This window comes from Lissotriton helveticus, chromosome 6 (assembly GCF_964261635.1).
Source record: "Lissotriton helveticus chromosome 6, aLisHel1.1, whole genome shotgun sequence".
Classification (NCBI taxonomy): Eukaryota; Metazoa; Chordata; class Amphibia; order Caudata; family Salamandridae; genus Lissotriton; species Lissotriton helveticus.
In genome coordinates, this window is record NC_136067.1 from 1787484732 (window position 1) to 1787497140 (window position 12409).

At 43.3% G+C, this 12409-nt stretch overlaps 2 protein-coding genes across 4 annotated transcripts in view; one reads left to right on the forward strand and one right to left on the reverse strand.

Moving 5' to 3' along the window:
• Positions 1-809, forward strand: part of PREPL (prolyl endopeptidase like) — a 416901-nt gene extending 416092 nt beyond the window's left edge. For all 3 annotated transcript variants that reach the window (XM_078649676.1, XM_078649675.1, XM_078649677.1), the window contains one exon: positions 545-809. In XM_078649676.1, coding sequence (XP_078505802.1) covers positions 545-622 — 78 coding nt within the window. In that variant the 3' untranslated portion in view covers positions 623-809. The remainder of the gene's footprint in view (positions 1-544) is intronic.
• The window catches only part of SLC3A1 (solute carrier family 3 member 1), a 150648-nt gene continuing 138948 nt past the window's right edge, over positions 710-12409 (reverse strand). Inside the window, exons 9-10 of the mRNA XM_078649678.1 lie at positions 10976-11092; positions 710-1511 (exon numbers count right to left, since the gene is read on the reverse strand). Coding sequence (XP_078505804.1) covers positions 1071-1511; positions 10976-11092 — 558 coding nt within the window. The 3' untranslated portion in view covers positions 710-1070. The remainder of the gene's footprint in view (positions 1512-10975; positions 11093-12409) is intronic.

Consider the following 12409-nt stretch of genomic DNA (forward strand, 5'->3'; position numbering starts at 1 on the left):
TATGTTTGCACTCCTGTGACATTCCGAAACATCAGCTACTATTAGCAGAGTCTGTAAACCCCAGAGGCGTTCTTGCAGACTTCAAACGAATGCTCGAGTGAGAAAATTGCGATCTACAGAAAGTCAGACACATAAACCAGAAAAACATACACCGGAAAATCTGATCAGCCTGTGTAGATGGACAATGAACGTATCTGGTGTCGTGTCTTTCAAACTTCAATGTTACTGTTCTATGCCTTTATAACTTCACTAACACAGTGTCTGACAGTGTAAAACGTAAGGCCTGCAAATCATAGCCGGCATGGAATTTTGAGGGATGCATTCAGATTTCTCTAGTATCACAGGACTGATTGATCAAATGTTACATATTAGTACTATAGCTCTTACTTTCTTGTAGGTATCGGGCGATCGATAGTTACTATTGACCATTGTGCACTGTATCAGGAGTGAAATTAGAGGGAGAGGAGGAAGGAACGAATTGTAAACGTGTTTACTGGTTGCTCAAAATGCTGACTAAAAATGTAATCTACTTCATATTTTGTAGGTTGCTGAGCAGTACGCCTTCCTGTACAAAGAACTTGGACTTCAAAATAGGAGTAAATCTGGGAAAGATGATTGTTAATCTAAAGCCTTGACGTGAATGCCTTGAGCAGTCCTTCAATCCTGCAAAAAACAACAAACGTGATTACTCGAGGTCTCCACGGTGTTATTTGCCGATGTATATCATGAATTGTTCTGATTTATTTATTTCCATGATAAAGAATATTTGTACTTAAAAAAATGCAATAAAGGTACACATGTCTACATTTGCTATGTGTTTACTGTCATTGATTCCTGCAAAAGACAACAGAAAAGTCTGTTTTTATCCTCTGCCCCCTACTTTCTCCTGGCTGTACACCCAACCCTTATGAGTGATTTGATTTGTAAATATACTGAATATAAATATCTTTTTTGTTGCCATCTGTTAAAAACATTTACACTGATTGTTTAACAATGTGGGAATATTTAAAGACATTTGTTTTCCCACATGCCATGTTTGTTATAAAATGTATCATCCATTTATCTTCGGTTTAGCAGTTCTTGTAGAGTAAGTTTAAAGCCATTAAATAACATGCTTTTTCTGAAACATAGCAATTGTTCTTGAAATTGGCCATGGTGTGCACTGGCTTGTTTGTTTTGTATTGGAGGACCAATCCTTCTCCCTTTTCAGTTGGAATGGACCCAACGTTCACAGTCTTGCCTTTGTTATTGAAGTTTGTGCTCAGTCGTATTTGTGCTTGCACCGGAAGTTCAATGCCTGCAACCTGCACATCTGTCCTTGAAGCGTTTCCAAAATTGAGCACCATCATAAAGGTTGTATCCAAACCATCAAACTCCCTGACATATGCGAAGACATCTTTGTCGTTGTAAATGTGACACATCCACCCTCTGTGAATGGGCAGTTCGTTCTGGCGAAGTAAGCTCAGCTCGCGGTACAAATTCAGGCTGGAGTTAGGGTGAGCTTTTTGATTCTGTAAGAAATTTGAAAGTCAGATATGTGAATATTGCTTAATTTTCTTGTACAGGGTTTTGTAAGGTATATGTTTCTATTTCAGATTTTCTTCCTGTGTTGCCTACAACATCCTTCCATGTTCTAACTCACAGTATTACCTTGGTATATTCACTCGAGTACCATATGCACTTACACTTAAGGGAATGCCTAAAGTGGATAATCTAATATGGAATATGATATACATTTAAGAGACTGTGGAAATGTTATGGAACTTTAAAGCACTTTGCAGATAGTTACATGGCACTGTCACTCACATTTCTGTAGTAATTGAGATGTACATTTTGCTGTTATAGTGCCTAAGCCTGCCACCAATGGCTTTACATTCAGCAGAGCCTTTCACATATATAGCAAAAAAGCGTAAGGGGTGTCTAAGAAATACAAAATACTCAGGTTCTGCAACTTCACATCCAGTTTGACTTAGTCATTCAGTAATGAATTACGGCTGCAATGATCACATTGTCTTACAGCTATGCCTTACGGACGCATTGGACACATTATAGTGTTTCAGCTATGACTTACGCATGCAATGGTCACCTTATTGTCTTTCAGCTATGACTTACGGATGCAACAGTCACATTATAGTCTTTCAGCTATGACTTACGGATGCAACGGTCGCAATATAATCTTTCAGCTATGACTTATGGATGCAATGATCACATTATATTCTTTTAGCTATGACTTATGGATGCAATGGTCGCATTATAGTCTTTCAGCTATGACTTACGCATGCAATGATCACATTATATTCTTTTAGCTATGACTTATGGATGCAATGGTCACATTATAGCCTTTCAGCTATGGCTTACGGACGCACTGGTCACATTATAGTCTGTCTGCTATGAATTAGGGATGCAGTGGTCACATTATAGTCTTTTAGCTATGACTTATGCATGCAATGGTCACATTATAGCCTTTCAGCTATGACTTAAGTGCCTACTGGTTACATTATATTCTTTCAGCTATGAATTTCGGATGCAATGGTCACATTATAGTCTTTCATCAATGGTTTATGGACGCAGTGGTCACATTTAGTCTTTCAGCTATGAATTACTGGTGCAATGACCACATTATAGTGTTTCAGCTATGACTTACGGATGTAATGATCACATTATAGTCTTTCAGCTATGACTTACGGATGCAATGGTCACATTATAGTCTTTCAGCTATGACTTACGCATGCAATGGTCACATTATAGCCTTTTAGCTCTGACTTACAGACGCAATGGTCACATTATTGTCTTTCAGCTATGACTTATTGACGCACTGGTCACATTATAGTTTTTAAGCTATGACTTGCGCATGCAATGGTCACATTATAGCCTTTCAGCTATGACTTACGGACGCACTGGTTACATTATAGCCTTTCAGCAATGGTTTATAGACGCAGTGGTCACATTTAGTCTTTCAGCTCTGACTTACGGACGCAATGGTCACATTATTGTCTTTCAGCTATGACTTATGGACACAATGATCACATTATATTCTTTCAGCTATGACTTACGGATGCAATGGTCACATTATAGCCTTTTAGCTCTGACTTACGGACGCAATGGTCACATTATAGTCTTTCAGCTATGACTTACGCATGCAATGGTCACATTATAGCCTTTTAGCTCTGACTTACGGACGCAATGGTCACATTATTGTCTTTCAGCTATGACTTATGGACACAATGATCACATTATATTCTTTCAGCTATGACTTACGGATGCAATGGTCACATTATAGTCTTTCAGCTATGACTTACGCATGCAATGGTCACATTATAGCCTTTTAGCTCTGACTTACGGACGCAATGGTCACATTATTGTCTTTCAGCTATGACTTATGGACACAATGATCACATTATATTCTTTCAGCTATGACTTACGGATGCAATGATCACAGTATACTTTTTCAGCTATGAATTACGGATGCAATGGTCACATTATTTTAGTTGGTAACATTCTCAGTGACTACAATATAGATTGTGAACCACGGAGGAGAGGCTCAGCATTGGACTGTGAGTCAATGTAGTGGGCCATATGTGCACTCTAGGGGCTCATGGCATGGCAGAGTTCAGGATATTACCATAAGTGTCCATTGCTCATTACTTAATAATTAAGGTCAGTACAGCTAACACAAAGATGGATTAGTTACTTACCTGTAATCCTAGTTCTCTTCCAGGGGTATACTCATTAAAGTCATAAGCACTGAATTATCTCCGCCCATGAGCGGGAACCCGGAACACATAACAATATACATATATATGTGTAAATATATAAAAAAGTACATAGTACTAACTAATTATACACATATACATGTATAATAACCATAATATGCAGCCTAACATATATACATAGGCTAATAAAGCCACAATTACACATGTTCTGAAGCCTGAAAATATGCTATATATAAATGCAATAAACAGGCATGAGCCTAAAATGCATTACATAACCATGAAAAAAAATTTATTTTCATCAAAGAACCTGTTGTAAACAGTTATTAGCCTAAAAGGCTGCATATGAAAATTTGTCTGTGTACAGAAAATCAGACTGGCACCCTGCCTTTAAGGCCCCAGAGAATCTGCACACTTTGCCTTTAAGGCCTCTAGGAGAACTCTGTTCCCATCATGCACCACAGGTGACAGGTCAGTTCTTTTGTACGGTACAGTAAACATTAGCAGGAAACTGCCCTTAAAAACGTTATATTATATATTGAAAACTTCAATGCCACTGCTCGCCCGGGGAGGCGGGAGGGTGCTTATGACTTTAATGAGTATACCCCTGGAAGAGAACTAGGATTACAGGTAAGTAACTAATCCTTCTCTTCCAGGGGATACTCATTAATAGTCATAAGCACTGAATAGAGTAGCAAGCTCATACCCACTAGAAGCGGGCAAACAGATAAACGCATAGCTATATTTCAAACAACACAGTGTTTAACTAGAAGTAGCAAACAAATTTCTCAGTGATGCCTGTCCCACTTGAGCATCTGTTTGCGCATCAGAATCCAAGCAATAATGGCGTGTAAACGTATGCACTGAACGCCAAGTAGCTGCTTTACATATCTCTGACATAGCCACATTCCTGAGGAGAGCTGTTGTAGAAGCTTTTCCCCTCGTAGAATGAGCCCTAGGTCTACCTGATAAAGACTTGTGGGCTAGCTGATAGGCCAGTAAGATACATGACACTATCCATCTAGAAATGGATCTCTTGGATGCTGCCAAACCAGTATTCGTAGGACCATAGTTCACAAACAAACGGTCTGTGTGTCTCATAGTCTTGGTTTTATCTAAGTAAAACTTCAAAACCCTTTTTAGATCTAAAGAGTGCAAAGCCCGCTCAGCCGGACTTGAAGGGTTTGGAAAGAAAGTAGGCAATGTTATGGATTGGTTAATATGAAAATCCGACACCACCTTAGGTAGAAAAGAAGGATGAGTCCTGAGCACCACTCTGTTTGCATGAAAAACTGTGTACGGTTCCTTGCAACACAGAGCCTGAATTTCGCTCACTCTACGAGCAGACGTGATAGCCACCAGGAATGCTACTTTCAAAGATAAGTGTTGCAATGACGCTTTATGTATGGGCTCAAAGGGTGGGCCCATCAACTTAGTCAACACCACATTAAGCTCCCAAGGTGGAGAAGGAGATCTGACTGGAGGAAACACCTTTCTTAATCCCTCTAGAAAATCCTTCACCACAGGCATCCGAAAAAACGATATCTGTGTTGGCGATTTTCTATAAGCAGTTATTGCAGAAAGATGGACTCTGATAGAATTAAACTGCAAACCAGACTCAGCAAGATAAAGAAGATAAGGCAAGATCACCTGTTCTTGGCCTCGAATAGGGTCAAGACCCTTGCTCTGACACCAAAGAAAAAAGCGTTTCCACTTAAATCCGTAGGATTGTCTTGTAGAAGGCCGCTTTGCCTCTTTAAGAATGCTCATACACTCCGGATTTAACTGTAAATGCCCGTACTGGATGACTTCAGGAGCCATGCTGCCAGGCGCAGGGAGGGCAGATTGGGATGAAATACACGCCCCTCCTGTTTGGACAGAAGATCCGGGCGACAAGGTAATCTCCTGTGTGGCCTGATTGACAACTGGAGGAGATCTGGGAACCACCATTGGCGTGGCCACTCTGGGCAAATCAATATCATTCTGGATTTGGTCTTGTACATCCTGTTGATCACTGCTGGTATCAACGGTGTCGGCGGGAAGGCGTACAGCAAATTTTGACACCAGTCTATCAAAAGGGCATTCCCTTGAGATCCTTTCTGGGAGAACCTGGACGCGAAGACGGGGCATTTTGCGTTTGCCGCGTCTGCGAACAGATCGATGTCTGGTGTTCCCCAAGCCTGGAAAATGCTGTGCGCGACTTCTTCGTTGAGAACCCAGTCGTGCGCTTCGACGAAGTCTCTGCTGAGGTCGTCCGCCTGCGTGTTGAGGCTCCCTGGCAAGTGAACTGCCGTTATGGACCGGTCTCGTGCAAGTAGCCAGTGCCAGATGGTCTGAGCTTCTATGGACAGAGTCCTGGACCTGGTACCCCCCTGCTTGTTTAAGTAATACATTGTAGTTGTATTGTCTGTTTGCACCAAGAGGGACCGAGTCTGAAGAGATGGAGCCAGGGACTTGAGAGCAAGATGGACCGCTCTGAGTTCGAGTAGATTGATATGATACCCTTTCTCGAAATCTGACCATAGCCCTTGTACTTGCAGCTGGCCCATATGTGCTCCCCAACCTTGGAGAGAGGCATCTGTGATCAGAGTCTGCGTTGGTGGGTCCTGATGAAAAGGAACTCCCTTCATCAAGTGTGTCTTCTTCATCCACCATCGAATGGAATCTTTTGCAGACTGTTGGAGAAGAATCTGATCCTCCCAGCATCCCGTCCTCTGCTTCCATTGATCTTCTAGACACTGCTGTAGAGGACGCATCTGCAAACGTGCGAGTGGCACTATGAAGATGCACGATGCCATGGATCCCAGAAGAGAGGACACTTGCCGAACTGTCGGACGTGCAGACTGAAGGAGAAACACACACTTTGTCTTGATGGATGACCACCTCTCCTCCGAAGGACACACGTTTTCTTTTGCCGTGTCCAGTTGTGCACCCAGATAGTGGATCTTCTGGGTGGGATTCATTATGGACTTTTTGTAATTGACTTGAAGACCCAACTTGTACATGAGTTGGAGGCATATCGAAAGATGTTCTTCCAGTAGAGATGGGGATGAACTCTTCAGAAGCCAGTCGTCTAAGTACGGATAAATGAAAATCCGTTGTTTTCGAAGACAAGCAGCCACTACCGCCATACATTTTGAAAAAGTTCTGGGAGCTGATCTCAGGCCAAAGGGGAGCACTGCGTACTGATAATGACGAGCCCCTACTTGAAATCTGAGAAACTTGCGATGTTTTCTGGATACTGGGACATGAAAATAAGCATCTTTCAGATCTATGGAACACATCCAATCCCCCTGGTGTAATTGAGGGAAAATCTGATGAAGAGCCAGCATTCGAAACCTCTCCTTCCGAATGAATTTGTTCAAACGCCTCAAGTCCAGAATGGGTCTGAACTCAGTAACTGGACCTTTTTTCTTTACAAGAAAAAACCGAGAGTACAGGCCCTGACCTCTCTGTTGAAAAGGCACTGGTTCTATGGCATTCTTCTTCAGAAGGACATCCGCTTCCTGTTGTAAGCGCATTAAGTTCCACTGTACCATTTTCAGAGGACGCATGACAGGAGGTGGCTTCTTGAATTTCAAAAGGTACCCGCTCTGAATGACATTGAGTACCCATTTGTCCTTTGTGATCTGTTTCCACTCTTCCAGATAACACACAATACTTCCTCCAACCGGAGTGGCACACGGTTGTGGAGGAAGCTTCCATTCATTGTTTTTGAGGCTGCTTGGTAGCTGATGATTGCTGCCTATTTCCGCTGCCTCTGCCTCGTCCAGGTCGCCTCTGCTGGAATTGCGATCTCTGTTGACTCTGGCCTTGATTTTGCGAGGACCAATTCGTCTGTTGGCCCCTCTGCTGAAAAGATCTTTTGTCATAGGGACGAAAATTACCTCGACGCTTAAACTCTTTTTTCTTTTCAAGACCAACGGCCTTAAGAGTGTCTAACTCCACTTTCATTTTAGACATCTCGTCATCGGCGTGAGATCCAAACAGAGTCGAACCATTAAAAGGTAGATTTACCATCTTTCTCTGAGCCTCAGGTTTTAGACCCGTAAGGCGAAGCCAAGCCGTACGTCTAGCACAAACACCATGTGCATAACCATGAGCTGACAGATCCGCCGCATCAGCAGATGCACTAATGCTTTGATTAGCCACCAATCCTCCTTCTTCCACTATTTCCAGGAAGTCTTTCTGATCCTCCTTAGGGAGTTTTTCTGCAAAACGAGAAACTGAGTCCCACAGCAGACGATCATAGCGGCCCAATAAGGCTGACGCACTGGCCACTCTCATGACCGAACCTGAGGTGTTGCACATTCGTCTCCCCAAGGAATCCATACTCTTACTATCCTTCTCTGGAGGAGCAGAAGAGGTAGATGTTGCCGAATGTGCTTTTCTGACTGCCGCCACAATAAGAGAATCTGGAGGTGGGTCAGAACGCAAAAATAAAGGATCTTCCTCTGGAGCCTTGTACTTCTTTGCAATCCTAGAAGGTCCTGAACCCACTGTGGCCGGAGTTAAGAAAGTTTTCATCGCTGGTTCTACTAACGGCAGAAGAGGCCTACCAGTCGTCTTGTGATGTAGGGTTTCAAAGATGACTGACGTTGCTATTTGAGGAACTGCCATCTTGATCTTGAACTTATTCGCCCCACGACATAACACATCATTAAATGTGCCCAAATCATCCACTGGAGACACTCTGGACGGAGGAGTAGATGATATTGTGGGAGAATAGTCTCTATATGAAGATCTTGTAGAAGACGAAGACGACTTAGAAGACGGAGAAGGAGTTCTACGCCTCTCTTGAGGAGTTGCAGATCGCTGCCTCCTTCGCTCCCTTGAACGAGATTTCCGTCCTTCTACAGACTTAGGAGATGGAGCAGGAGTCCTACGCTTCTCTTGAGGAGTTGCAGATCGCTGCCTCCTTCGCTCCCTTGATCGAGATTTCTCTCTTTCCAATGATCTCGAACGTGATCTTCTTTGCAGCTCCGTCCGAGGAACCGGAGCTCTGTCACCCAATAATGGACGCATCTTCCAATGCCGAAGACTTTCCAGCCATCTCGGTGACAAGTTGATAGGCCGACCTACACGCTCAGGTGAAGCTTCAGGTGACACCTGCACAATATTCAGGTCTGCTGAAGACTTGGAAGCTCCGGAGACTACACTGTGCTCAGATACCACTGAGCTAGATGGAGTCCGCTGACTGGGCACCAATTGTCTATCATCTGCCTGGCCTCAGGTAGAGCCCGACTGAGCCACCATAGAAGAATCCTGATGCACTGTCTCTTGTCCCACCGCATCTTTTTGTTGATCCTGCGGTGAAGAAACCACTCTAGGCTCAGGACTTATGTCTGACCTCGACAAAGACCTAACTGAGGTCCGAGAGGCTGATCGTGACAGTCTCAACGCCGACCTGTGCACAGGTGGGGGAGACCTAGACATTCCATGCTTCGAGCCCAAAGCATGCTTCGACGCCGATCTACGTCGCGATGGAGACTTTGACCTCCTCTTCTTAGACCTCGACGTCGAATCCTTCGATCTTCCTCTCGACGTTGATCTCTTCCTCGACGACGATGTATGAATCTCCTTCGACGTCGACACTTTACTCTTCGACGTCGACATATGATCCTTCGACGTCGACACTTTACTCTTCGACGTCGACCCATGATCCTTCGACGTCGAACGCATCTTCTCCTTCGACGTCGCTCTCTCACCATCCTTCGACGTCGAGCGTTGAACCCCCGACGTCGTCCTTACTGCAATCGACACCAGATGTCTCGACGTCGATAAAGATCTCGACGGCGAAGGTCGAGACGCTGTATTCTGCCTCACCGGCGAAGTCTTCGACATCGACGGAGGCCTCTTCGACGTCGACGGAGTCCTCTTCGACGCCGACAATGCTGACGGCGATCTGGATCTCGACGTCGAACGCCTCTTTTTCGCAGGAAAAGCTTCCTGGAGTCGATTTTTCTTCGTTTTACCTTCTGGAGACGCTGATCTTCGACGTTTAGGCTGAGAAGGTGGCTTAGAAGTCGATAAGAAACCCTTAGAACTCTTCTCACCACGATTCTCTCTCTCCAGAAGGCCCAGAAGCCTCATTTTCTCTCTTTCTTTTAAAGTCCTACTAGAAAGGTTGAGGCAATGATAACAATCTTCCACCTTATGAGTATCAGGAAGACACACCACACAAACAGAGTGTGGATCAGTTTTTGCCATTTTCTTCCCACAGGAAGGACATTTATAAAATAAAGGTGGCATACTGACTAAAAAATTCACAACAGTTTAGTCAGAAAAAAGGTAATAAACATCACCAAAGTACTATTTGTCAAAAAATGTCAAGAAAAATCCAACTTCTGACAGAAAATACTACAAATGAGCAGAGCTCAAGTTCCAGGTTCCTCACAGAACAAGCTGGAAAAAAGAACTGACCTAACTGTCACCTGTGGTGCATGATGGGAACAGAGTTCTCCTAGAGGCCTTAAAGGCAAAGTGTGCAGATTCTCTGGGGCCTTAAAGGCAGGGTGCCAGTCTGGTTTTCTGTACACAGACACATTTTCATATGCAGCCTTTTAGGCTAATAACTGTTTACAACAGGTTCTTTGATGAAAATAAAAGTTTTTTCATGGTTATGTAATGCATTTTAGGCTCATGCCTGTTTATTGCATTTATATATAGCATATTTTCAGGCTTCAGAACATGTGTAATTGTGGCTTTATTAGCCTATGTATATATGTTAGGCTGCATATTATCGTTATTATACATGTATATGTGTATAATTAGTTAGTACTATGTACTTTTTTATATATTTACACATATATATGTATATTGTTATGTGTTCCGGGTTCCCGCTCATGGGCGGAGATAATTCAGTGCTTATGACTATTAATGAGTATCCCCTGGAAGAGAAGTTATATCGTCTCAGGGTTGTAGTCGATGCAATGCCACCTTCCCCACAAATCTACCATTATTTTATGACAGTAGTCAGAATTTTGCTGTCCTCCATGAAATGGCGGACCATTAACCTCAAGCCTAAAGCAGGCCGTTATATCAAATGTGAGACTTTATAATGTTAGTATTAACTGCATCCTTTGTACAGAACAGATATTGGTGAAAGTCACAGCAGCCATCTAAGCTCTTGGCCACTTACTTTGATAAAATTCCTCAATGGCATAGCTAGCTGTATTCTGCATGTGTGAAATGCATTTTACTGTTTGCTGTTAAACATTCTTTTAAAAAGAGGAGTGGTCCGGCAGTGGGATTCAGAAACTCACCTCTACGTTTATCGCTGTATAGTCTTCATTAACAGGCAGCCATGTTTCATTGGCTGTGGTGAAACCTGCATTAGGGTTTGCATTCCACTGCATTGGGGTTTTTTCTGGATCTTCGCGCTAAAAACATAAAATGCATTGTATCAGCGATACCAACATTGACTGTGTCATGTAGCCAATACAACATGAGTGATATGATCTGAAAGCCGCAGCAACAAAGATATTGCAATTGGTTATGTTTTGGAGTATCTTGCAACATCTATAGCTGGGGCAATGCATAGTTCCTGAGGGTAAAACTCTACAGCCAGAGCCATGCTCTAGGAAACCACATCACGCTGGAGGATGGAGTTAGTACTTAAATCTGTCGAGAGTGAAGGAGCAATGATGCTGCAGCATGTCAAGATCAATGGACTTTCTTGCTGAGTTGTGGAGAGTGCTTGGACCTGCACCTGGGTTCCATAGCACCCTAGCAGCAGGAGGGGCAGCAATGGACCACAAGAGTATAGCTGCTGAATGACATTTCGAGAACCTAGAGCAGCACCTAGGCAAAGAGTGTCTCTCTACCCTGCTCTCAGAAAGCAGTGAATGAAAGTCTTCAGTCACGGTTTACATCCACTTTTCATTCTGGTCAGAGAGTGGACTATTGCATTAAAGGGCGACTGGATCTCAAACTTTCATGACAGGGTAAAATGAGCAGGAGCTGAAGAGGTTGCGGATTTTGACACTCCATTTGATGAAGATCAAAGATCATTTCAGTTGTTTTTTTCAGAACGGCATGGAGCTGTAGGAAAGACTGTGAAGTGGCAGAGAGGGGTACATCTAAATCGGAACCAAAAGCAGAAGATATTCTGGTGAGAGTAGTGAGCAACAGCTTCACCACTGGGACAATTGAGAGCAGAGTGGTTAAGTAGGCTAAGAACTCCTACTCTAGCAGGAGAGACAGATTACTGTGATTATGCAAGAGACTCACCTGAGTGCCTCATACACACACTGCTATGGAAGCAGGATGAGTTCATGAGTTACACCATTCCACAATCCCCCCACATGGCATGGCTTTTTGGGTAAGGAAGGACTTGGGTAATCCAATCCAATCCAATCCAAAAATTCTTTATTTCGGCCACATAGGCCATAAAAGAAGCAATAAAATACATACAGATAAAAGACAATATGTACAATAAAAACCCAACTGGACCTGCAGTGTTTGGAAAAGCGTGGTAGAGAAGATTAACCAGACATTTTCTTCCTTATTATCCATGCTGCCATTAAGAATTTAGAGACCGCAAACACAATGTGGCCCAGGGTATTAGTTTTCAGCACCCTGTAGGCTTGTAGATAGTTATTGAAGCCCAAATTCCGACATAGAGGGGCTAGCCAACGCCTCCTCGGGCTCCAGTAAGCATGGCAACAGAACATTATGTGCAAGTCATCTTCTTCCCT